The sequence below is a fragment of the Centruroides sculpturatus genome, unplaced genomic scaffold (genome assembly GCF_000671375.1).
Source record: "Centruroides sculpturatus isolate CEXI.00-Female unplaced genomic scaffold, Cexi_2.0 scaffold1129, whole genome shotgun sequence".
NCBI classification, from domain to species: domain Eukaryota; kingdom Metazoa; phylum Arthropoda; class Arachnida; order Scorpiones; family Buthidae; genus Centruroides; species Centruroides sculpturatus.
In genome coordinates, this window is record NW_019385449.1 from 100,040 (window position 1) to 126,572 (window position 26,533).

Genomic DNA, 26,533 nt, shown 5'->3' on the forward strand with positions numbered 1-26,533 from the left:
ATGATTGATTGTAATTAAACTACTACTATTCAACACTGTCTTGAGAGATATTTAGCAGACCAAAAGCAACAAATGACATTTCCAGACATATGGAAGACATTTCTGTAGAAAAAATTAGTACCAAAACACACTAGAGTTTTGGTACTAATAAACATTAGAAAAAGTCAAAGATTATGTGTATGAAAAGGGAAAATCCAATTTGGAAAGACAGAAATCCTTGAGTAAAAAAATGCTTTGAAAAACACTGACTTTTTATATAATCAATTTTATTATTATATTTTTCTTCTTCCAATGAATCAGTGCTCTCAATGCTTGCTGTTTTGTAAAGTCAAAGTGCTTTTTACAAAACAGCAAGCATTGAGATTGCTGATTCGTTGGAAGAAGAAAAATATAATAATAGAATTGATTATATAAAAAGTCAAAGTGGGAAACTAATGGGATACTTTTGGCACTGCAAACAATAAATATCTTCAGAATGTAAAAATACAGAAGAAACTAAGTCATTTTCGTTCTTATCATGTCCAATCACCAGGAACAAAAACAGATTTTTAAAAGTTTTTGGCTTATCATCAGTGAACGTTTTTAACTGTTTTACATAATTTTGCGGAGGCATAGGCTCTAATAAAAAAACCATCTCTGTGAAGGAAAACTGTTTTATTCCTGGTGATTGGACATGACAGAAGAATGAAGACAATTTTGTTTCTTCTATATTTTTATAGTGCGAAATATACCATCTGCCTTTTTAATTAAAAACAAATATCTTATTTGTACAAGACACTCTTGCTACACCTTAATGATGAAAGGGATACTTTCCAATATTGTCCTCATTCTGAAAGTGTAAAATCTGAAGGCAATAAACAATGTGTTCAATGGTCAAACATAATAATCTTTTGTAATGCTTCTCACATGCAATGTTATAGCCTTTCAAGAATGCCAAATTTGCAATACGTTCTTGATGAACCATACTTTTTAAGTGTTCCTACAAATTTAACTGCAAGTGTTCCTACAAATTAAATTTTTTGATGCTTTCAGCACCAAAATTGTCAAAGTGACAAGTTTTGGTACAAATTTTTTCTCAAAAATGTCTTCTACATGTCCTGAAATGCCACCATATCAAATTTGGTTGCATTTGGATTGCTAAATATCTCTCCAAACAATATTGAATATGAATACTTTAATTATAATCACCATCCCAAGAACCTTATGTATTAATTATTGTCCAACCATCAGCCAAATTAATTGGACAGAATTATGCTACAAATATTAATTCTATCCAATTAATTTGGCTGATGGTTGAACAATTATTATAATCAGCAATATATGTTAAAAATACATCACATTTAAGCATCATTTGACTTACGCAAAACCTTCAGAACAAATTAACCATATATGTTGAAGTCTTTTTGTAATTTGTTATATATTAATATATAAATGTATATCAAATATATATAAATTTGGAAGTAATAATAGAATACCTTTTTATCTGTAATAGCTGCAAAAATTGTTGATGAGTATGGAGCCCATGAAACATCGTCTACTTTATGTTTCATATGAAATTCAAACAATGGTTCTCTAAAATAATAAGAATGTTTAATGAAATTAAAACATATAAATAAATATATAATTTCAAGTGAAAACTACTTCAATTATTATATAATTCAACTATATAATTTAATGCATTCAAAGTATTCAAAAAGATTGCATAATTTATAAAATCTTTAGTTTTTAATTAAATCAACAATTTTAGATTACTTTTTTAAAACAAATAATTTTCTTTTTTAAAAGTTTTTTAAATTTTATACTTTATGTTTTCTCCAAGTATGAGAAAATATAATAATTCATAGTATTTATAGATAGGTCGCAAAGTCTGAAACATTGATTCAGCATCAAATAATAAAATATGAATAGACATTATTTCATTTGAATTTCCTTAGTAAGATTAGGGTAAAAAGTATTGAGTTTAGTAAAATCATACATTAATTAAACAAAACAAACAAAAAAATCATTATACAGTGTAAAATTTTATTTTGTAAAATACAGTAATAAGTCTAATGGATCTCTCATTAAGTGTCATTTCATGATATGAAGTAATATTTACTGTTTGTGAGGTCCTGCAAATGCTTAAACATTCACTTGAACATCTCTATAACTTTAGAAAAAAAAAGGTAAAATTTTATTGAAATGTTTACTTCCCATCCAATTTATGGAAAACTTCAAACTGTACATTGAATACCTTGTTAGACTAAATATTGCTTTTTGGAGATTAGGAAAACTGGTTAGACTTAGTAACTGGTTATGTGATGAAGGAATCAAAATTACACAAAAGACAACACTGATTTGACTCATGAAAGGTCAGCACAAAAAAGGGGAGAGTAAAACAAGGTCACTGTCACCAATGGTTCCGAGAGATCAACAGCGCCACCAACCTTTTATTACACAACAGAAAAAGATTTACAAACATCACTGCAACACAATGTAATGTACTGTACAGTACATATCAATATTATACAATATTTAACAATTGTTAATTCCAACATAACTGTCAAGGAAAAGAGGTATACACAGCCTGATTTAAAACAATGAGGATCCTAAGATTGATAAACATATCTGGTTGTGATGAAATTTGGTGTTGAATTAATTGTTGATGCCAATCTCTTCCCACAACCTGAGAAAATTTCTAATTTCACCTGGAAACAAGTAAGGAACCAATCAAGTTATGAGGACAAAGATTTGAAACCAATTGAAATGTTATATTGAGGAACCCAATCTATTGTGAGATATGCGCGAATACCGGAGACAAAGAAACACAACTTTTATGATATGAAATTCTTTAATTCGCGCACAGAATACCGGAAATGTGGTTCGGATGCCAGCTACAATCTCTACCCTTGAACATTTAATTAATTTCTGTAACAAAAAACTTTACGGACCAGTTATATAACGCGACAATCTCGTAGTTTAATAACTATTCTACTTATATACTTTACAATTATACCTTATAACTAAGCTTACGGCTAATTATTATATTCTAAAGATGAAAAATTAGGTCTAAGGTAAGATATGAATTGAAATATAAAGATGAGAGAAAAAGGAAGTCGGGTACCCAATGATTTCGGTGTGCTTCACGGGGGATTGTAGTAAGTGGGGGTGAGCCTCTTGATCCACGGCGAAAGATAATTCCTTCCCTGTGGAAGTTTTCTTGGTCTTCACTATACACTTTAAAACGCACGAAAACCTCCTTTTCAGTTTTCGATAGCTTCCGTATTCTTTTCTCCTCGAAAAGTCCGTTTAGTCTCCACTCGGTTCAACAACCCAAGAGCCTTCTTCACATGTCTTTTCCTGTCCTCTACTACCTCTAGAATGAACTCTTGGACCCCGTTATACCCTGAGGGTTACACACCTTCCCCTTTGTTACACAGGGGTCACCTGCTGTTACACCGTTAAACAAAAGTAGGGAGAAACTTCCAGAAAGAAAGACAATAGAAATGAAGACAAAGGGAAATATATTTAATAAAAATATAAACTATAACTATACAATTATGGCATGTAGCCACACTATATAAACCCATATCCCAAGGACAAGGTGCTCTTGTTCAGTTTTCAGTTCACCCACTGTGTGCTTTTGAATTATTTCCATTTGGCCTATATTCTTCATTGTCATTGACTCCCCTTATCCTTCACCATGCTTTCTGTGTGTACTTCTCTTCAACTGGATTTGGCCACTCTATTCCACCTTATGGATCCCAGACTCTATAGTCCTTCTTCTCAAGAAAAGTTTTGAATTTTTCATGTAGACATGTGAATGCTTCACTAATCTACATGAGAGTCACTTAACTTGTAGACTTATGTATGGAAAATTATTAAAACCAAAGTAATTGTAAAGACATCTCTCTATCTTAATAAATTGCTTTTACAATGTAAGAATGGGAACTTCTTCCCAACTCCTTTTCACTTGCACCACCCAGTCATAGCCTCTTTTAATCTCAAAATCAAAATTTTACATCTTTGCTTCAATATCTGATGGTGATGTCAAGTCATGTGACCTCACACTATATTTTGAATGGTAATTTACCATATACAGTATTATAAAACTTGTAATACTTATATTTTGAAAGCTAACAAAAAAGCAAAAAATTTGTTATACTTCACATTTATTTTTTGACACCAAATCCTGCTTTGCTTTAACAACCATTTTTGAATTATCTTGTAAAATTTAAATTTATAAAATAATTAGTCAAATATATAATTTAAATTTTTAAATCTTACTTTACATCACAATCCCAAATACATACAAGCCAATCAGCACTACATGATATAAAAATTCTTGGATGATAAGGATTCCATTGTAATTTAGATATACGCAACGAGTGATACTTATAAGTTTCTAAAAACCGTCCTGAATACAATAAAGAACATTTGTGTATTAATCCATCTTCTGTACCTACTACAAATAATGCCTTGTCATATTTATTGAATGAAAGAGCAGTCCCACAACCTGAAAATAAAATTTGTTATTCATTATTGCTTAATAATTAATAAAAGTTGTTTTGATAACCAATTAAATAGAATAAAATCTTCAATTGTTAATATGCAAATCTGCAAGAATGACTTTATTATTGGAAATATTAAAAATGCTGTAAAAACATTTAAGCTTAAATTTTTTAAAAATATGAAAATGGTTTAAGAGAGCTCTATAGATCTTTTTAAGAATAAAATTTAAATATTAGAATGATAAAATAGATAAAAATTTTCTAATAGCAAAACTACTTATAACTTACTGATTCCTACAGCTAAGTTATAAACAATTCATGTACTGTACATTGAAGAATCTGAATAATGGCCATTGATAGGAACAAAAAAATGAATGATTGAAGGTGGCTGTTGCTTAGAGGTGGAGGATGTATTTTTGGGAGACAGCCTTTATTGATATATATACTGTATTTACTCACATATAAGATGAAGTTTATATTCATTTTTCACTGCTTCAAAAGCCTAGGTCATCCTATACATGCAAGTGAAGGATTCTTTGCATTTTTGCAATAATTTTTGTAAACTGTGTATTTGCATTTTTTACCGGATTCTCACCTTCTGGTGTTTAAAAACAAAAGTATTTTATCTGGGTCATTTGAATTGTTCTTGTGTATTGTCAGGAGTGAAGATGAATAGCAATAGGAAAAGCAAAACTTTTGTATTGAATTCCAAAATTATATGGGAGCCCAATATACGTTTTAATTCATTCCCACATGAAAATAGATGATTATTTGGAAATCAGAATTCAGAGAAACTCATGAGTGTAATCGATGGAGAGTGGATTCAACTGTTAAGAAATGGCTACAAAGGTTCGACTGTCCAGCATTATGTGAACAAATTATGTTGTTGATTTTACAAGATTTTTCCTTGAAGTTTAAAATGCCAGTAATTTTTGCATGACAATGTGTGTATTTACATGCATTTGATAATTTATTTGTGATTAAATGAAATAAAATTAGAATTGTATTAATAAATCTAATTTTCTTTATTATCTTTTTGAACATTTTTGGCCATTTTTAATGACCTTCTTCAAGAACAAAAATTGAATGATTCCAATTTGTATACAACGAAATTTGTTTCGGAACGTTTTTAAATATAAACTTTCTAGTGTGCAATCTCATCTTGTAGATATAAAATTACAATATATATGCGATAATAACATGTACAAACATACAAATAAAGTTTTCTTTCTATAATAATAAAACTAATTTTCTTTATTTTGATCTTTAAAGTCATATCTCATCCTATATGCAAGATTCTCTTATATGCGAGTAAATACGGTATATATATAATTGTTAACATAAAATTTATTTAATTGGATTATATAAAAAGTAAATAAAAGTAAAATAATTTTAAAGGTAAAAAAATTATCACACTCCAATATAAAATGCAATAAATAATGCAAAACAATTTTAGATTGGAAATCTATAAAACCATAAAATAGCAAATTAGCAGTTGATACTAACACAGATCTAGATTAAACTGCATTAGAGATAATATAATCTATTGATAGCGTAATTAAATTAAACTAAAATTCTCTTCTGATATATGAATTTTCCTAGATAGAGAGGTAGAACAAATATTCATTTAGCTTATTTATGAAATACAAAAAAGAAAAATGAAAATTTAAAAAAAAATTGTAAAACAATAAAGAACACTAAATAAGTAAAGGAGTCAATTTAAACAAGATAAAATGTTTTTTGAGACTTGCACAGCTCATCCTTAGATCTTACTTCACAGTTTTTAAATCAAACTGTTTAATTTAAAAACTGTTGAGTGAGATCTTATGCAAGTATCAAAAAATATTTCATCTTGTTTAAATTGATAACGTCTTCACTTATTTACTTTTCTTTATTGTGAAATTAAGGCTATACAAATCATCAAACTAGCTTGCAAGTTTTTAGTACAAACAGACTACTTACATCAACATAACCAAATAGCAAATGTAATTAATATATCAAAAGCTAGCTTACAAACACAAACTACAACATATCCATGAACCATGCTACAAATACACACTTCAAACAGTCATAGACAACAACACACAAAGTATACTGTGAAGCTATAATCACAGACAAAACAATCTAACACAACAGACCAAATATCACATTCACTGGCAAACAAAACAAAGTAGACATAGCTGTTCCAAACATACATAATGTACAAAACAAATACAGTAAAAAAGTTTAGTAAATAATATAAAAATATGTGTCCAGAATTTGTCTATGAAATAAAACATGTATGGAGAATGGATAAGATACTTATTGTGCCAATAATTCTTTCTTGCAAAGATATCATATCATATACACTATGTAAAAGTTTAGAAACATTATAACTTCACATCATATTTATCACATTGCAAAAAACTGTCATACTAAATTTAGATATATAATTAAAAAATTCTTAAATACAGACATACACGAATATCACATAACTACAGTAAGTTTTTCTGTAGTTGTGCATTGGCATTTTGTTTGGCATAAGACTGGGTATCAGTATTAACAAAAAAGGATTCATTTCACCAAAATAATAATAATAGTAATAAAATTTTAATATATTTTTTATGAACATCAATTTTATATTAACAATGTCTTTTTTATTTACATATCATAATATTGTAAGTTTGCTATATACCCATCATTGAAAAAAATTTTCAGTTAAAGTTTACAGATACTAAAATCAGAAATTCAAATCTCTAATGAAAAATAAATAAAAATCAAAAACAGATACATCCACACTACTACTAATTATTCTTTACATGTTAAAGTTTTCTCATTATTATAAATATAAAACCATTTTGTATAAAAATGAAATATAATATTATAATAATTTTAAAATAAAAACTATTTCAATTAAAAACATATATTCTCTTTTTAGTTTTAAAGTTTTAGTTTTTCTTACTAAATCTTTAATGAAGATACTTTTATTTAAATTTTAAATATATTTATTTTCAGAATTAGTTTTGAAAAATAAAAATACACTTAACAAATACTGTAAAATCTCCTAACTTCTATAATAAATATTTCTTAACTTATCAGGAATTTCATTTGTATATAAGTAGAGCAATATCTTAAAGCTAAAACTTTTGTAAAAAAAAGATAAAAGTTGAATATTACTAATTGTTTTTAATTGAATTCCTTCTGGTCCTTCTAAATGACAATCTTCTTTCTTCAAAACAACAATTTCTGAACATTTTAATTCATTCTACACATTAATAAAATAAAATTTAATAAAAATATTAATTGAAATAAAATAATTTTCTTATATATATATTTATTATATAACACACATTAAAAGAATATATGTAAAACCAGATAACAATTTTGACAACTGCTACTTAACAACTGGTTATTATTAGATAGAAATGAACACTACAAACATTTAAGATACCAGTGAGAAAAATGAACACGAAGTTTGAACGTTTTCACCTGTGTTAAACAGACATTGCCAGGCAGTATGATGTCCATTTAACAGGGACAAAAACATTCACACTTTGTGATCATTTTTCTCGCTAGTATCTTAAGTGTTTGTAGTGTTCATTTTATCAGATAACAATTTTTTTTAGTTTTCTTCTTTGTGATCTTGTATTCTAATTTTATAAATAAGATAATTTACTTATTGAAAATTATTACTGTACTGGTCCAATATAATATGAAGATAGATGCGAAATGAGAGTTACAAAGATATATTAATAAATAATAATACCTTTATTTTGTGTAAAGTATGACAGTTCTTTGGAATACCAGCTCATCTCAGTCCCAGTATACAAGTCTATAATATATGACATACAAAAGTTGAGAGAATGAGTAGTTATTAACACTACTCTTGCAACACCAATAATTACTGAATATTTCTACAACAAATATAACCCAAACTATAACTAAACATAAAGGCATTCTTTCCCCGCGCGCACGTGACACATCATTCAAGGAAGAAGGCAATGGCAAAACCACTTCCTCAACTCTTGCCAAGAAAACTACATGAACAAAGAAAAGACTTGTCCATGCAGTCACCAGGAGTCAACGACGACTTGATGGAACTTAACATAACTAAACACTTACAACTAACTAAATCTAAGGAAGAGGGAAATCAGTAGTTGAAAAAGGGCAATAGAAGTAAGGATAGGTGAAAGCTGAATTTTAGCATGCTTAACTCTACATGTTTGACGGATGTACTGATATGATCAACTTCTACATGTATGTAGGAGTTGATTCTATGGGACAGAGGAAGGCATATTCCCCAATTTTTTGTACCAGAAAATTGTCCCTCTCTCAATGTATTTTTATTTTATACCATACAACAAAAATTACAAAGAAGAAACAAGTACTGTACACAACAAATATATCTTACACTGTATATCCAATCAAAACCTCAACAATGAGAAATTTTTCTTATTCATTGTCATTGGCCAATCCCTCCAATTTTTATACAGATTCAAGTATTTAAAGAAAATTTATACAGATGACCACAGATAACTATTGAAATCAAAGGAAACTTTAATCAGACTCAAATATATGTTGAGAGCAATTGTTTGTTCCTCTAAAAGTGAGAAAAATCATTGACCAATATTTAAACCAATAAAGTATAATTATACTTTTAATTTTATAAATGACCTAATATGTCGGGAATGAAATTCATGTAATTTCTATCATCATATTTTATTGATAATTAAAATTTGCAATTACCTTACTTTAAAATGATGTTATTTATAGTTAAGCATTAAAAATAAAGTATATTGAAATATTGCTAATTAGAATAAAATAGAATAAAATGAATGAATATAGTACTGCTGTTCTTTCCTACTATTGATAATGCATTAATAATTTTAAAGCAAGATAGAAATATTGGGTTGTTTGAAAAGTAATTTTGTTTTTTTACCACTAGATGGATTAGTCATATTTTTCCCGCCATTTTCATTCTAAACCATATTATCATTATATATTTTGACAGCTAGCATTTCAAGGCTTATTTGTAAAAAATTTTGTGTGATTTTATGCAATTGTTTATTTTTTACGTCCCATCAAATATGGAAGATCGAAAGCAGCATTTTTGGCATATTTTGCTCTTTTATTACTGAAAAGGTAAGAATGCTGTTCAAGCGAGAAAAAAATTGTGTGACGTGTATGGAGATGTATTGACAGAACGACAGTGCCAAAACTGGTTTACATAATTTCGTTCTGGCAATTTCAATATTGAAGATGCACCACATTCTGGATGGCCAGTTGAAGCCAATGAAAACAAAATAAAGGTACTGATTGAAGCAAACTGCCAAATAACAACACGTGGCATCACTAAGAGATTAAATTTGTCAAATTGAACTGCTTATGATTACTTGAAACAAATTACTTTTGTTTCAAAGTTTGATATATGGATTCCACATGTTCTTAAAGAGAGATGCTCTCTTTGGTGGGATTTTCAGGAAAATTTTTTTTGGAGCTTTTACTAGACAATTTAACAATTGATTCAAAAGTGTACTGCCATCAAGTAAACAAATTGAGTAATATCATCAAACAGAAAAGGCGGCCAGAACTGATCAACAAAATAGGTGTAGTGTTTTACCACAATAATGTCAAATTTCACACAAGTTTGGTAACTTGACAGAAACTGTTATAACTTAGATGGGATGTGCTATCACACCAACCTTATTTGCCAGATTGAGCACACTCAGATTATTACTTGTTCCGGTCTATACAAATTATTTTTAACTGTAAGATATTTATATTAAATGACAATGTCAAAAATCACTTGGTTCAGTTTTTTTGTAAGCAATGATCAAAACTTTTATGAATGCTAAATCATGCTACTACCAGAAATTATGACAACAGGTATTTGACCAAAATGGTCGATATAATTCAATAAAATATTTATTTTTTATAAAAATATTGTTTTTTTTCCACAGGGGAAAAAACAAAATTACTTTCCGAACAACCCAATAGAATATTAACTGTAAATCAATAGTTTGAAATTCAAAAGAAATATTCAATTTAATTTTTTAATTTAAAATCATTAATATTATAATTATTTTATCAATACTTAGAACTATAAAATCAAATATAAATTACCTTTACAATAATCCAGTTGATCACTCTTCCATCTCCACTTAGAGATACAAAATTTAAATTATCATCAAAATCATTACTTAACCATTTTATCTGAAAATAAATATATAATTAAAATTAACTGATTATAAACGTACATTTATAAATAAACCAATAAAATGAAAACTGCATATATTTCAAATGTATTATAGGTATTTAAGAAAATTATTTCTTAAATATTTTATTACCTAAAATATTTAATGATTCTGTTAGTTTTTTAACAGAGTGAAACTAATAAAAATAAAAAAACAATAAATACAAAGTTTTATTAGTATGCTATTGATTTCTAATTGAATGGTCAAACCAAAAAAAGTAATAAATTTCTTTGATTTACTAATGATTTATGTTTTCATGCATTTATATGTATAAATTAAAGTGATAAAACACTGAAATTGTAAGTGTTTTTTTCCAAGTTTTTAATAAAATTATTTCTCTCAAAGTAAATTATTGTCTTGGTTTTATTATTATGTTGGGTTTTGTGAGTTANATTTCTCCCCATAGACCTTACTGGCATGGGTGTCCCTACCAGGAGCTTGTGCTCCAGCCTGCATTGCCCTATGGATCTGTAAAACTACTGGGCTCTCCCACCACGACCAGGTGGTGACCATGGGAGAGTTATTATTATTATTATTATTATTATTATTATTATTATTATTATATCATCATCAGAGGCAATTTTTGCATGCTGTGTTAAAATTAAATAAAAGTGGTCCGTACTCTTGGATGTGACAACACTAATGTCTACTCACTACACACAGTAAAAGACAAAAGAACAGGTTTTTATTGTTAATCCTTTAGAACAAAAGACTACAGATCAGCGAACCTTGGCAGTGGGTTAGGAAAGTATCCCAATTTCAACATGCTGATATAAAGGAAAACCTCCAAGTAAAAGTTGACTCCATTATGTTACTTTGTTGTTTTTAAGGCATGAGAACAAAACTGTAAAGACACCAGAATGGTTTAGTACTTTCCCTACTTTTTAATTCAAATTATTATTCTCAAAATGCTATTGATGTTTTAAATGAATAGTTTTCTTTACTGAAATTATAACAGTTAACCTTATTTGCAGGTTAGACAACTGACATCAACCCTGCAAACACTACCTAAGACATGGGGGTTATAATTACCCTGCAAAAATAAAAGTCAAATGCAAAATTATCAAAATTCCAAATAATAATTTCATATTTTAACAGTAATTTGTTCTGTTTATACTTGGATAAAATAAATTTAAATTAAGTGTATATTATTTTTTATATTATTGTAATACTATGGGTACATTCATAAAGTCGAACAAGTTAAACAACAATGACATCATCATTATTCTTATTTTATTAGGCTTTTTAACTAATTCGTTTATACAAAATGATTGTTTCTAAAATCAAAGGTACAAATGTTGCTAGTGCAACCTTATCCAAAATATTTTTCTTAGATTACTTCAGGTGAACAGTTATTTCTATCATTTCACCTTTTAAATCCACAATTTAAACACTCAAATAGATTTAGAAACATCGATATCACTGGGCCCCATTTTCTTAATGAAGTAAACTAACTCTTTCCTTCATGAGCTTTGTTAGAGTTTCGTTCAAAACGTCATCACCACAGAGCATGTGCACTGAGTGAGACTACTACTTTTTGATTAATTCGTTACTAACATGTTTAACTCATTTGACTTTATGAATATACCCGATGTCAACAAGGTATCAAATTACAATTACCAAATTTTAAACTATAATAGATCTATTCAGTTTGATCCCACCCATGTACTATTAACTGTTTTTGTTATTAGAAAATGTCATCCTTTAACATTGACAAACAGAATTTTTTGTCACCTATCTATTTCTTGAAAATTTGTTCAGTATCATCTCAAATGTACATAATAAAAACAAAACTTGTCTGTATAAGTTTATATCTTTTTAACTTGCTTATTTCTCAATAAAATTTTTATTTTAAAGTTATTTTCTTTTATTTCTTGAAGTATTCTCTATATTAAATATATAACTTCTATTCAACAACATATTCTTAATTTTTGATAAATTTTTTTTGAATAAGTCATTATAAAAATACATAACTGACAAGACTATGTCTTGTTTATAAAATCATACTGCCTCATGTTCTTATCAGCATAGAGGTATGAAGGAGTACATGTAGAGAGTTGATATTTGGAACAGAGTATTAGGTGCCCAAATCATTTGCACATAAAAAATCCAGACTCGTAGGTAGTCAGGGGACCGAGATTCGAGTCAAAATAAAATCCAAAATGGCGACTCTCTTCTACAAACAGGCAAAACAACCACTTCACCCCATCAAAGTCAGGTAGGGGAGTCAGGTACCACCCGCAGTCATTCTAAGAAGTGAACTCTGACCTTAGGACTGAGGGCGCCTGTGCGTAACCTTTGCCCTTTGACCTCACTTTGCTCCTAAACTCTAATGAGGAGAGACATCTTTTTACTACCTTTCGATTCAACAGCCATGCCGATCTTGGATTTATATTATATATCGACGCTGTTGTAAATATCACTCTGCTGATACAAATTAAGTAAATTATCAGTTTTTTAGTAAATTTTTAACAACAGAACAAAAGACACAGAACACGTGGTCAAGGTCAACGTGGACATCAGGGACAAGGTAAAAGAGACATTTTTCCACTTCACGTTAATTGACCTTCCAAGTCTATAGTTGCGGTGCAATCTTGGATTTATATTATATATCGACACTATTGTAAATATCGCGCTGCTGATACAAATTAAGTAAATTATCAGTTTCTTAGTAAATTTTTACTGACAGAACATTCACCAAAAATGACTCATGGACGACTGTGGTCAAGGCAGGCGAAGTTTTAACGATCACGCCCAAAAGCAGCGATATCAGAGAAGATAGGAGAATGAGAACAAGGCCTGCCTTGAGCATCAAAGTGATTCCGTCTCCAAGACATAGTCTTGTCTCAAATACGGTTTTGTCGTTTTACTTGTTTAGAAATTAAATGTCTTAATTGAAAATAAAAGAAAGAAATACCAAATTTAGTATACATTACATTTAATTCAATTCCATTTAATTCATGTAAAACAAAATAGTTCCTACATTAACCATAAAATTTTGGCAATAGATGATGTTATATTTATTCCTAAATAAATTGGCCAATTGAGTAAGAATATAGTTTTTAAAACATAATTCATGAATAAGCATCTTGTTTTAAATATAAAGTAATATTTCATTCAACTGTTTTATATTTACAATAATTTTTTTCTAAGAAATATAATTTTACATTTTTTTGTCACATTGCAAATCCTTGCACTAGCATGTGTGGAGAACATAATGGTATCTTATGAGCCACTTGTAATTTTATTATATTGTTTTCAGAACTGATTTTTAAATACATGTTTGCAGTTTTGGATTTATTCTTTGATAAAAACATAGTGGAGACAGAAAATTATCAGATGGTATTGTTTGTTCATCAAAAGATAGCCTCCTATGAAAGAAGTGGCTCAACTGTTTTTTATATTAGTTCCAATTGGCCCATGTCATTCCTTGTGGCCAATAGAGTTGGCCAGTATAGTTTGTTTTGCCAGGCTTTTATCATCTCAGTCACTAGACTTCTTACATGAATGTACAAAAATTTTCTTACTCAGCAACTGGTAGTACTATGGACCAGCTATAAATAATTTTTATGTAATTTATGCTATATTAGCAGGTTCAAGCTGGAAAACAGTCCTGAGTACACATAAGAAATGAACTCAAAACCTCTTTGCCTGGGCAACAGCCATTCTTTTAATTCTTTATTCTTTATAACTCTTCTTTTTCTTTCATTTATTCCCTGCCTTTTAGGTTAAGTGATTAGTTTTAGTATTTTTTATGTTATTTATGTTTTAGTATCTTTTATTGTATGTTATGTTTAAGATTTTTGATTAAAAAAAATTAAAAATAAATGCATGAAATTTTGTTAAAAGACAAATTAAAGTATTTGTTTCGATTATCCAGACTTTTCCTTATCTGGACTACCTTCATCCCCAATTAGTCCGGATAATCGAGGTTCTACTGTATATACAGATATTTAATACTAGACAACAAAGTTAACCAAACAAACAAACAAATACAAAAAAATTTTAACAGATTAAAAAGTCTTAAAATGAAGTTTCAGATGCAAATTTAAATAGAATTTTTTTTTTAATATGTTAAAATATACATCTAAAGATGAAGCATTTTGCCTTCAAAAATATTTATTTGAAATAAATAAGACTTCTTAATCTGTTAAACAAGCGCAATACAATAATTTATCTTTTCGAGGTTTATGTTTCAGTATAAAAGGATATTTGTATGTTATTCAGTTTAAAAAAGATTTATTTTTAAACTGAATAACATAAAGATTTTATTTGTTTTGATATAAAATTAAATAATTATTACCTAATTTAATTATTAAATAATAATATGAAATCTGTAAATAACCATAGTTTGAAACAATTTTTTAAAAATTACAAGTTAACATGATTTGCTTTTAATTATGACAAGTGTTTGTTAATAAAGAATGATAATGATTTTGAAATATTGTACAAGGAATATTTAAAAATTACATATACAAGCCATATTGGAGGAGGAAGATACCTCATTATTGTGAAGTGATAACACTGCTATGTGATGTGTGGTTTTCCTTCAGATCATTTTGCCATTCAGTTAGATTTATCTCTAATCTCTATAGGCATTTCAGCTATTTTAAATATATGTTTTTGCCTGTGACATCATCACATTACTTTGAGCCAGGTTTCTACTTTCCTATGCTCTCTAGATTGATCATTTCTAGATGATAGAAAATTATCTATCAGTCAAATATTCATTATTTATGTTAAATTTTTCATAATATTGTTTCCTTATTATTAAAAAAAATATTCTTTTTGAGAGTATTAAACACAAGATTGTGTTATTAATCAAACACATGGCTTCTTTTCCATCTTTATTTAATTGATACAGTACTTCTACACATTTCAGGCTTTTGGCCTCCTCCTCAGCCAAAAGCCCAAAACATGTAGAAGTACTGTATCAATTAAATAAAGATGGAAAAGAAGCCATGTGTTTGATTAATAACACGATCTTGTGTTAATTGATACTCTCAAAAAATAGTACAACACAGTTTCAAAATTCTTATTCTGGTATTCTTAATAAATATAATAATTATTTAAATATTCTTTTTCTGGTATATGATTTAGCTCCTCCCCTTAAGAGATTAGATAGCAATTGTGGAAGGCTATTGGCAATTCTCAATATCTTTACATCATCACATCTTACAGAAATTCTGCAAGGACTGTCAAAATAGATATATTGATTATTTTAATTCCTTGGTGAACTGTTTTGCATTTGATTCAAAAACTATCTGGGGTTTTATCCCTAAATTTTTTAAACTTGCTCCACTCAGTCACAGTTAATTTTTGATCATAAGGTCTCTGAGATTTATAAAGAATTCAAAAATCACTTTAAAGTTTCTTTTAAACCTTTTTTTTCAAAGAATAGCATGTCAAGACATATTTCTTTCTTTTTGAAAACTTTGCTATGCAATTTTGTAGTTTTAATTTTAATCCTGTCTTATTCCCATTATATTTTACATTAATATTTCTCTGATTGCAGCTACTGTTCTTTCTTGCATTTTTACTGCAGTTATTCAAATGGGATGTATTCCTAATGAATGGCATTCTTCCATTGTCTTTGTTATTCTAAAAAAAAAAATTGCACTTTCTACCCTTCTCTATTTGACTGTCATCTGTGATATTTAAAATTTTTGAAAATTGCCTTCACAACGTTTTTATTATCCTGTAGCCACTAGATTAAATCCTTTGTGGCATTGCAGCATTTGCCATAAAACTATCATTACTAATTTGATCTCTCTTTTGATATAATTAATAATTTTGAAAAAAAACCTAAATATGATGTATATGTAAATGTCAGCCAAGTCTTTGATTCTGTTATTATGACTGTATATACTTTCTAATTAATTTGATATACGTCTTGTTAACATTTTATGGTATAATAATTACTTTTTATTTCATATTTTTAAAATTAAACATAGCAATTTTGTTTCTACAGACTTTTCTCCACAATGCAGGATCTCACAAGGTTCTGTATTAAGTAACTTATTTTTTATGACTTACTTGAATTTTATTATTTTAATATTCATTTAAATATAGTTATATATGTTGATGGCTTTAAATTTATAAACTCATATTCCATTGCTCTATAATCTGATTTAAATAAACTTATTGCCTGTATGAAATTATATAAACTAGGGATTAATATTAATAAGACAGTTGCCATGTGCTCTTTTATGTAATTCAACACAATCTCTTTTGTTCATAGGTGGTCACCTTTTAACTTTGTCCATACGATTAATGATTTTGATATTGTATTTGATAAAAAGTTATCATTTAATAATCATATTAATTCTCTTTCTAAAAAATTAGCTATACTTACAGGTATTTTGTAGTGTCATTGTCGCCTACTCACTTCTCATTTTATCTTGAGAACTTTCTTTGGCAATTTCCAATCTGTATTGTTGATTATTATATGCCAGTATGGTCTATGACTGTCCCTCTTTACTTCAAAAAATTTACTAAATTTTTTGAAGTAAATAAGATTTACCTAAGTTTTAATAAACTTTCCAATTTACAAATTATGGATTCAGGGGAGGTAGCCAGGACCAGACTTGACTTCTTCGATTTTTACTATTGTATTGTTTACTTTCACAGAGTTTTATTTTTTTTTTAATTTTAAGGACCTTTTTAAATACATAATTTTTCCCTTCTCAGATGCCCAATATATAGTAATGAGGTATTCCTCTTGTATGTATATTACATTGTTATTTTTATCTGTGTTTGTTTCACTGTATGGTGTACAGTAGAACCTCGATTATCGGCCCCCGATCAACCGACCCCTCGGTTAACCGACCGTCCTAGTCAGCAAATTTCAAATGTCCGCTAATGATGTGGCGCTACAATATTTGGCTATGTCTTGGCTACTTTAATATTATTTTTATGTGTTTTAGCTGGCAACACTCATTCGACCATGAAAGGCAGCCAGTATTTAAACGAGGCTTAATTTTCTAATTTTTAACGATACAATAGCGACGATTATTATTTTAAAAAATTTTTGTTAGGNAAAATATTTTATACTAAATTATACTTCTCTATCTAATAAAACTGAAACTTAATTCCAAAAAACTAAAATTTTAAATTATTGTACTGTACAATTAAAATATTTCATTCAGATCTTACATATTGACTAGACTAAAAATTCAAAATTTTTTTTTGTATGTTTAATTTTACTTTTACCTTGTGCAATTTCATCAAATATTGTTAAATTCAGCATTCTTTCCATAATTTTAGCATTTGGCAATAATTTATTTAAATCTTCAGACTATGTAAAAGAAATTTATATACATTATTGATATGTTTATTTATTACTGTTGCAATATTAAAATAACACAATAAAATAATAATAATTTATAATAGTATATGATTTTCTGATTCTTGTATCAAGCTGACTGTTTACTGAAATAACTTGAAACATAAGTATAGTTTTCTATCAGAGCATGAATTTTATGCAAATCTTTTGTGTTCTGTGAGGGTATGGCTTGAATTAAAAGAAGAACTAAAAAGACAGACAAGCAACATCAGAAATTACTGCAAGGGAAATGTGCTTGTTGGGACAGATCATTTCTATTGTGCAGTTTTTGTCAGGAAGAAGTTTGGCTTTTCATGGTACCACTGATTCTCTGTTCTCTGATTCTTGAGTCTTGATGAATTTTTAAGTAACTATGTTATGCAATACAGGAGAAAATATATAGAATCAAGTGTGCTGAAATCCATCATCATTACCTTGGAGAGAGTGTGGGGTTAGCCGATTGGGGTGAGGAGATTTCGACAGCTGAGTGGTCAATACCATTGTGTGGGTGCAGAATGACTAACCGAGACAGGTTTACCATATAAAAGAAATTTTAATAACATTAAAATTTCTTACAATATTTTCTTGTTTGATGGATTATCACACCACGAAGAGCGAGGATAAAGTTCAAGTAGAGTTTGAAAAGTTTGTGTTTCCGTTTCCTATGGTTCGGCAAAGATAGTGAAATAATCGTCAGCCCCAGGGCGAATGGCACTGCTTCAGGTGGTTTTTCTCGGACGAACCAACGAGCCTGGAGGTCGTCCGGTGACACTACAGATGAGGTTGCTTCCATTAGATTCAAAACATTCTTTTCAAGATTCGGCAGTGACACACACATCCAGGAGGATAAGACTATGAACCAAGAACCAAGAACCTTTGTAACTTGAATCGCACGGTTTTATAGATTTCTTAACCTCAGTCACCTCTCTATTGGTCTCTCCTTGTCACCTGGTGACAATTCGAAACCCGATGGAGGGCACGGGAGAGCTCAGCACCGTGACTGAATATGATTCCTCTTTCATCACTTTTTCTAGACTTTATTCCTTTCCATTGTTTAACTAATTTACACAAAAATTTCCATTGTTCGATTGAGACATCTAATCCTTTCCATTCACGTCTGAAAAGGAGCACTTTAAATTTCCGATTGATACCCTTCATTCGGAACTCTCAGTAGACCCCTGTTCAGGTCCTCACAAGAGCATTTAAATGAAATAACAAAGCTCAAGAGAAAATCAGTTTTGAACAACATTATTGCAAAAATACACAAGGCTAAATATTTTTCTCTCATTTTGGATTGCATACCAGATGCTAGTCATCAGGAACAAATGACTGTGATTCTTTGAACTGTTAATGTGGAAAATATTGCCACTGGAAATAATGAATATTTTGTTGGCTTTTAGCCTTTTGAAAGTAGTACAGGTGTTGATCTTGCAGAAACCAGGCTTGTAAAAACTGGAGGAATTGCAATTATCATTTCAAAACTGCAGAGGGAAAGAATATGAAAGGTTGTAAATATGGCATTCAAACATTTACTTGATATGAATCTCAAAGCATTCTATGTTCCATGTGGTTGCCATAATTTGAATTTAGTAATTGCTAACGTGACCAAATCATCTACTTCTGTCATGACATCTTTGGAATTTATTTTCTTCCTCATTACAAATGATATATATTTAAAAAGCATGTTCAAAGTCCAACTGTAAAACTGATATTGGAAACTCAATGGGAATGTTGCATTGACAACAATATAACGATTAGATTCTATGTGGCTTCTGTATATGATGCACTGGTTGAAGTATCAGAGGAGGCAAAAGACTCAAAAGCCAAAAACAAGGCAACAAGACTTGCAAAATATTAAAAAAATTATGCACTTTTGGTGATCTAGTATGATCTTTTGATGCAAATTAATCTTGTTAACAAGGTAATGCAAATTAAGGACATGCAATTTGATGAGGCATTAAAATGCCTTAAAAAACCACTGATTTTTTTCTAAACATTCAATAACAATGGTTTTGAATCTGTACAAATTGCAGCTAAAGAAATGGTAGAAGAATTGGAGTTCAGTCCAGATGCAATAGCATTTTTAGCAGAATTTGCAAGTTTGTGGAGGAAAAGTTAGAACACAGTTTGAATATGAGAGCCACAATGACTCAACTTCTGATCTAAAAGAAAAGTATTGTATTGAGTTTTTCAATCTCTTGTTAGATAAGACACTGATGTCTATCTGAACGATTCAGTCAAATAAAGCACCATTTTGATTTGTTTGACATGACTGATGAAGAGTAGTACAGATTTAAATATTTTATTAACTGATGCTCACAACTCTAATATTGATTCTAGTGATTCACATACTGAGTTGAACATGTTCTCATCTTTATACTATGTGATATTTTTGCAATTAGAGGAATTACATGACTTTTTTTAAATCACTAATTTATTGACAGAATATTTTGAATTTATTTTTTATTTTAGTTTGTTTTAATTAAAAAAGTTATAATTTTTATTAGTTTCAATCTGTATTTGTAAAAAAAAAATAAAGTCACCATCAGTGCATAAGTATTTTAATCAGTACATTGAACCTGAATTTCTTTGTGCATGTTTATTCTTCTATACACTTATTGGAATACTGTACATTCACTTTAGGGTTTTTATTGTCTAATTTTTGCTTGCTATAAATACTCCTTGTATAAGTTTTTGGCTTATAAGTAACTAATACTACCAAACACGTACACTGAACCAATATAATGTGTGGTATGAACGACGAAACAAAAAACAAACGTTTTCGAACCTCTTCTAGGTTCTTCCTCAGGTTCCTTTAGCTTTTTAGCTAAAGGAACCTGAGGAAGAACCTAGGTTTTTGTTTCGTCGTTCGTACCACACATTATATTGGTTCAGTCTACGTGTTTGATATATAAGTGTGGTGAGTTGTGAGTTTTTTAACTAATACTACATTATGCTGAACTGTTAATAGGTCTAAATTAAAACTTATTTCAAATGCTTTAGAAACTATTTAAAAGGATTCTGCACAAGTTTGCACAATTATTATTTTTAATACTTTTCAGAAAGGCTCTTCTCATTGCTATTTTATATTCTGCCCCAAAAATTAAAAAGGGTCAGATCACTGAAGAGATTTTGCAATTATTGGAAGTATCATCACATATCTAAAATATATCAGATGATGAATATACTGATTCCGAATAAATGATTTTTTTTAAATATCCATAATGTAGTTATACTTTGTATTCATATTTATGTTATTATTGAAATAAAGATTTTTTTGTATTTTACTCATTTTATTTCATATACCTGAAGAAAAACAGATAAATTTTTGAAACAATAATTATTTCTCCTAGATTGTAAAAATACCACATTGTGCCTTAGTTCAAAGCTGTTGCATTATCATTTATGGAAACAAACTGAACATTGCAGTTCCAAATCTTCCAGCAGCTTTTGAGTTTCCCATTACAGTGGCCTCTGGAGAAAGAAGCTTCTCAAAATTAAAAGTGATTAAAAATTACTTGAGAATGTCAATGACTCAAGAGAGAATGAACCATCTAGCACTATTATCAATTAAAAATGAAATCACTTGCTCTTTGGATTATGGACACCTTATCAAAGATTTTGCATCAATGAAGGTTTGAAAGTCAATTTTTTGGCATAAAATTGCTATTACTAATGTACTAATAATACAAAAATATAAAATTTAACAAAAAAATCATTATTCCTTTAATAAAACACATAAAAAACAAAAAAAACATGAAAAACAACATATTAGGTATTACTGCTATTTGCATGTAGTGCCCAATAAAGTTGGCATAATACAACAACAGCAAACTTCAGCAAAACACTACTTAGTTTGGGTTTGAAGGGATAATGTATAAGGAGCATGCATGGTCATTGCCATGTCAGTAACAGCTACTAGGGCACTAGCACCAGTCCTGATCTGTCACTGCCTTAACTGCCATGTCACAGTAGCCTATGCTGGTCACAAGTTCACCTTTACAGGATTGTAAGACTGGTGTATAATAATTTTGACTTAAAAGAGCTGAAAGCATTAGATATCTATAAATGATATGGAGAGCTAAACCTATAAATAAAACGAACATTGGGAATGATTTCTTATAGTTTGAGGTCACTATGAAATCCCTTATAATTCAGATATTTGTTTGGAAAACAAATTATTCATTACAATTATGAGTAAAAACATTTGTATGAAAATTTATCATTAAACATCAAATATGTGCATAATGCCAGAAATTCATGTAATATTGTCTATATATATCTTAATTAGAAAACTTAACTTTGAAATATTAATGACTTATCCACTAGTAAATATACTAGTGGATTTGTCATATTGTCATTGTATTGCTTTATTCATTTCATCTAAAAATTTTTTCAGAATAGCCATCCAAATCAAAATAATACTATCAATATAAATTGAGTATTGTTATTGTAAACTCTACTGTCAATATATCTTAATAATTAATCTTATATCATTTTTACAATTCTTAATAATCAATCTTTACTTTCTCGGCTCTGTTATATATAACAGAGGAAAAGTATGGCAATAGGTCAAAAAATGTTCTTCCAAGTTTTTACATTTTGGACTAAGGAGACCTTGAAGTATCAAGAAATTCAAGAAATTTGGGGTTTTCTGTATGTGTGGATGTTAGTGTGTGTGGGGGCATGATTTTGTTCACCCTGTTTGTAGCTTAATAACTTCTGTGCTTTTTGTTGAAAATTTCTGAAATTTTGCAGGGAGGTTTATGTAATATGGGGGATTGATACTATTAAATTTTGGTTGTTAAAGGTCGAGGGATGGGGAGATAGAGGGGAGTTGTTCATATCTTGAGTAGGGTCAGACTTAATGATGATTTTACTCATTATTAGGATTTACAATTTTTTTTTTATAAAATCCACCCCTACCCTCAAAATTAAGTTTTTTGTCATTTTATAATAATTAAAAATATAAAAAATTTTAAAATGAAATATCATAGATGGTGCCACCAAAATTTTAAATCTTGCTGGGAAAGTTAAGCAACTCATTGCTGATTTTTACAGACTAATAAATATTGAAGCTGTTAAAAAGAAATTTGTATATGCTATTAAATTTCTTTTGGTTGTAAAATCTACTTATATCAAACTGAATGCTATTTTCAATTTCAATAAATAAAATATGTGAATTCTGTTTGTCAATACTAATTAGAAGTATACTATATAGCAAAACATTATCTTTTTAATATAGGCTATTTTTGACTCTGTATGTTTGTTAAGAGTATTATAATTGTTTTCATGATATTTACTCAGTTATTCATTTTAATTATAAAATAAAATTTAAAAAATCTGATAAATTTTGTTATTTATAATTATAGATAAATAAACTTATGTTCAATAATATTTACAGTGTCTTGAAGATTTTCAGATTTTTTCTGTATTTTAATGCTGCTCCTCAATTTTTCTTTTTCCTTGAAAATTAAAACAAATGTTTTAATTCAGATATAATATATAATATTTTTATATTAATATCACAATTAAAAATAAAAACTATTATTAGTTTTTCATTAAATAATTAATAGAAGTTTATATTATTAATTGATGAATACCATAATTTTATTTGATTAACCCATGGGTTATCTGTATTTAAAAATCAATTCGTGATTGAATGCAGATTATCCACTGACTAACTTGCAATAATCAACTTATCTGTTTTTCTTTTGTCTGAATCTTAAATTTTATATAATGTTACTTGAATTAATATAAAACAACATTATACAACTGTAGAGTTAAAAAATAAAATAAATAATACAAAATGGTAATGAGACCATCTTTAGTTCAGATTCCATTAGCAAAATGACAAAAATTAATGCTGTTATATCATAAACAAGGCAAATCATTGTATACTGTTTTATATGTAAATAATTACAGATGAACCTGTCTGTCTTGAATATTATGGAAATGAGAAAAAAATTTGAGATAGACAGATTTCAAGATATAGAGGTTCCTGAACATGTTCCTGAAAAGTTAACTTATCATCAAAATCTATACCAAAATAACTGTAAGTTTTTTACTTAAATTTTTATTAGTTAGGGTATTTATCTGTGTTACTTTTACCTGAAAATTGTGTTTAAGTTTATCAAAATAAGTATTGTTAATTGAGCATCTGGAAACAAATTAATTCACTTTCTATTATTTCTAAAGAAAAAATTTATTTGGACTTCAAACAATTCATATAAAAGCAGCAACTAATAACTGTAACACAGTTAAAATGAAAAAAATTTATTATGAAAATGAATGTTTTCAACTGTTTCTAACTGATTCTATGTAATATTTTTAACCATTAATTATTTTTACATGCAATAAATTTTTACTAATTTAGAATTTCAAAAACAAAATATTCATAGAAAAAATGATAATATACATTTTAACTGAAGAGCACAGCTTCTGTCAATATAATTGTATTTATGTGTTTTTTAATTTCATATTCAATAATGTCATTCATACTACACATATACAGTAGAGCGTCGATTATCCGAATCAATTGAGGATTGGGGTTGTTCGGATAACTTATTTTTTGGATAACCAATTATGTACGAAAAAATATATTAATTTATCCTGTGTTGAAATTTTTCTCCATTGCTTGTCGCTTTGCGTTGAATTTTCGTCGATGTTAAGCCTAACGAAGACTATTGTATCGTTAAAAATTATTTTTTTATTTTGTACGAACAAAATAAATATATTGNATTTCTTAACCTCAGTCGCCTCTCTATTGGTCTCTCCTTGTCACCTGGTGACAATTCGAAACCCTATGAAAACATACCTGCCAGACTGGATCAAAATGTTTATTATTTGGGTCTTTACTGGTAAGAAAAAGTTTGTTCTGTGCTTTCTTTAACTTATAAATAGAAACTGTGCCATCATAAAGTCCTACAGCTAATAAATGTCCTTTTTCATAATGAAAATCTAAACTGCAAACTGTAGTATCTACATTAATGATAATTTCAGGATGTGTAGGACATTTTAATGAATATAGAAAGATTTCACCCTGATACTGCTTCATAAAATCATCTACAAAGAACAATTTTTAATTTTATATTAAAACTCATTGCTAAAATAGTTAAAAATTAATTTAGCACAAAACATTATTAGAGTAAATTTTTAAAAAAATGTTAAATTAATGACTTACATGATCCTAATCCAACAGCAAACAAATCAGAATAATATGGATTCCAACATAAGCAAGTTACTTCATATTGTATTTGTATTGTAGCTGGTTTATTAAATTTCCAAAGTGGTAAAAGACTACCACTATTCCGAAAAGCATCTGAAGGATCTTCCCAATATTTAAAATCTACAGATACATGGATGATTAACCATCATTTTGCAAATTAAATGAACCTAATAATTATTTAATATTACTGTACTCAAATATCATTTTTAGCAGGAATATCGATGTGTATAAATGTTTATTTGAAATGATATATTACATTATCCTGTTTTTTCATATTAATGTAACAAGAAAATTTAATGTTTCCCACTTATTTTACATATATTTTTAAGTGATATGAAAGAAACTATCTAAAAAAACAATTAGATAATTTAAATATGTTGATTATAAATATTTAATATTCAATCATGTAATACATTTAAAATAGCTCTAGTTTGAAAGTGTAATATTTTTGTTTTGTTTGCTTAGAAGAGTTTTCTTTTCTACCCAATTTTATGTTCAATTCAACATTCTAATAGTTTGTAATGTATGTATGGCTGATGCAAGCTCAAGAGTTGAAAATGTTTCTGAATAAAAGCATTTAAGTTTCAGTTGCCTTAATAAGAGGTTTTAAAAAACTATTTTTAATTTCTTAATATTTGAAAAATACTAATGTTAAAAATACTGATCTTAAATTAATAATAAGGATGATCTTTTACTATAAAAATATTTTATACTAAATTATACTTCTCTATCTAATAAAACTGAAACTTAATTCCAAAAAACTAAAATTTTAAATTATTGTACTGTACAATTAAAATATTTCATTCAGATCTTACATATTGACTAGACTAAAAATTCAAAATTTTTTTTTGTATGTTTAATTTTACTTTTACCTTGTGCAATTTCATCAAATATTGTTAAATTCAGCATTCTTTCCATAATTTTAGCATTTGGCAATAATTTATTTAAATCTTCAGACTATGTAAAAGAAATTTATATACATTATTGATATGTTTATTTATTACTGTTGCAATATTAAAATAACACAATAAAATAATAATAATTTATAATAGTATATGATTTTCTGATTCTTGTATCAAGCTGACTGTTTACTGAAATAACTTGAAACATAAGTATAGTTTTCTATCAGAGCATGAATTTTATGCAAATCTTTTGTGTTCTGTGAGGGTATGGCTTGAATTAAAAGAAGAACTAAAAAGACAGACAAGCAACATCAGAAATTACTGCAAGGGAAATGTGCTTGTTGGGACAGATCATT

General features: G+C 28.2%; 1 protein-coding gene across 1 annotated transcript in view; it reads right to left on the minus strand.

Moving 5' to 3' along the window:
• Nucleotides 1-26,226, minus strand: part of LOC111639115 (dynein intermediate chain 1, axonemal-like) — a gene marked incomplete at its 5' end in the record, with an annotated part of 37,581 nt that extends 11,355 nt beyond the window's left edge. The window contains 7 exons of the mRNA XM_023384896.1: nt 1,476-1,572; nt 4,267-4,495; nt 7,647-7,734; nt 10,593-10,682; nt 24,865-25,112; nt 25,231-25,395; nt 26,148-26,226. Of these exons, the coding sequence (XP_023240664.1) occupies nt 1,476-1,572; nt 4,267-4,495; nt 7,647-7,734; nt 10,593-10,682; nt 24,865-25,112; nt 25,231-25,395; nt 26,148-26,226 (996 nt within the window). The remainder of the gene's footprint in view (nt 1-1,475; nt 1,573-4,266; nt 4,496-7,646; nt 7,735-10,592; nt 10,683-24,864; nt 25,113-25,230; nt 25,396-26,147) is intronic.
• Between the last annotated feature and the right edge of the window lie 307 nt (nt 26,227-26,533).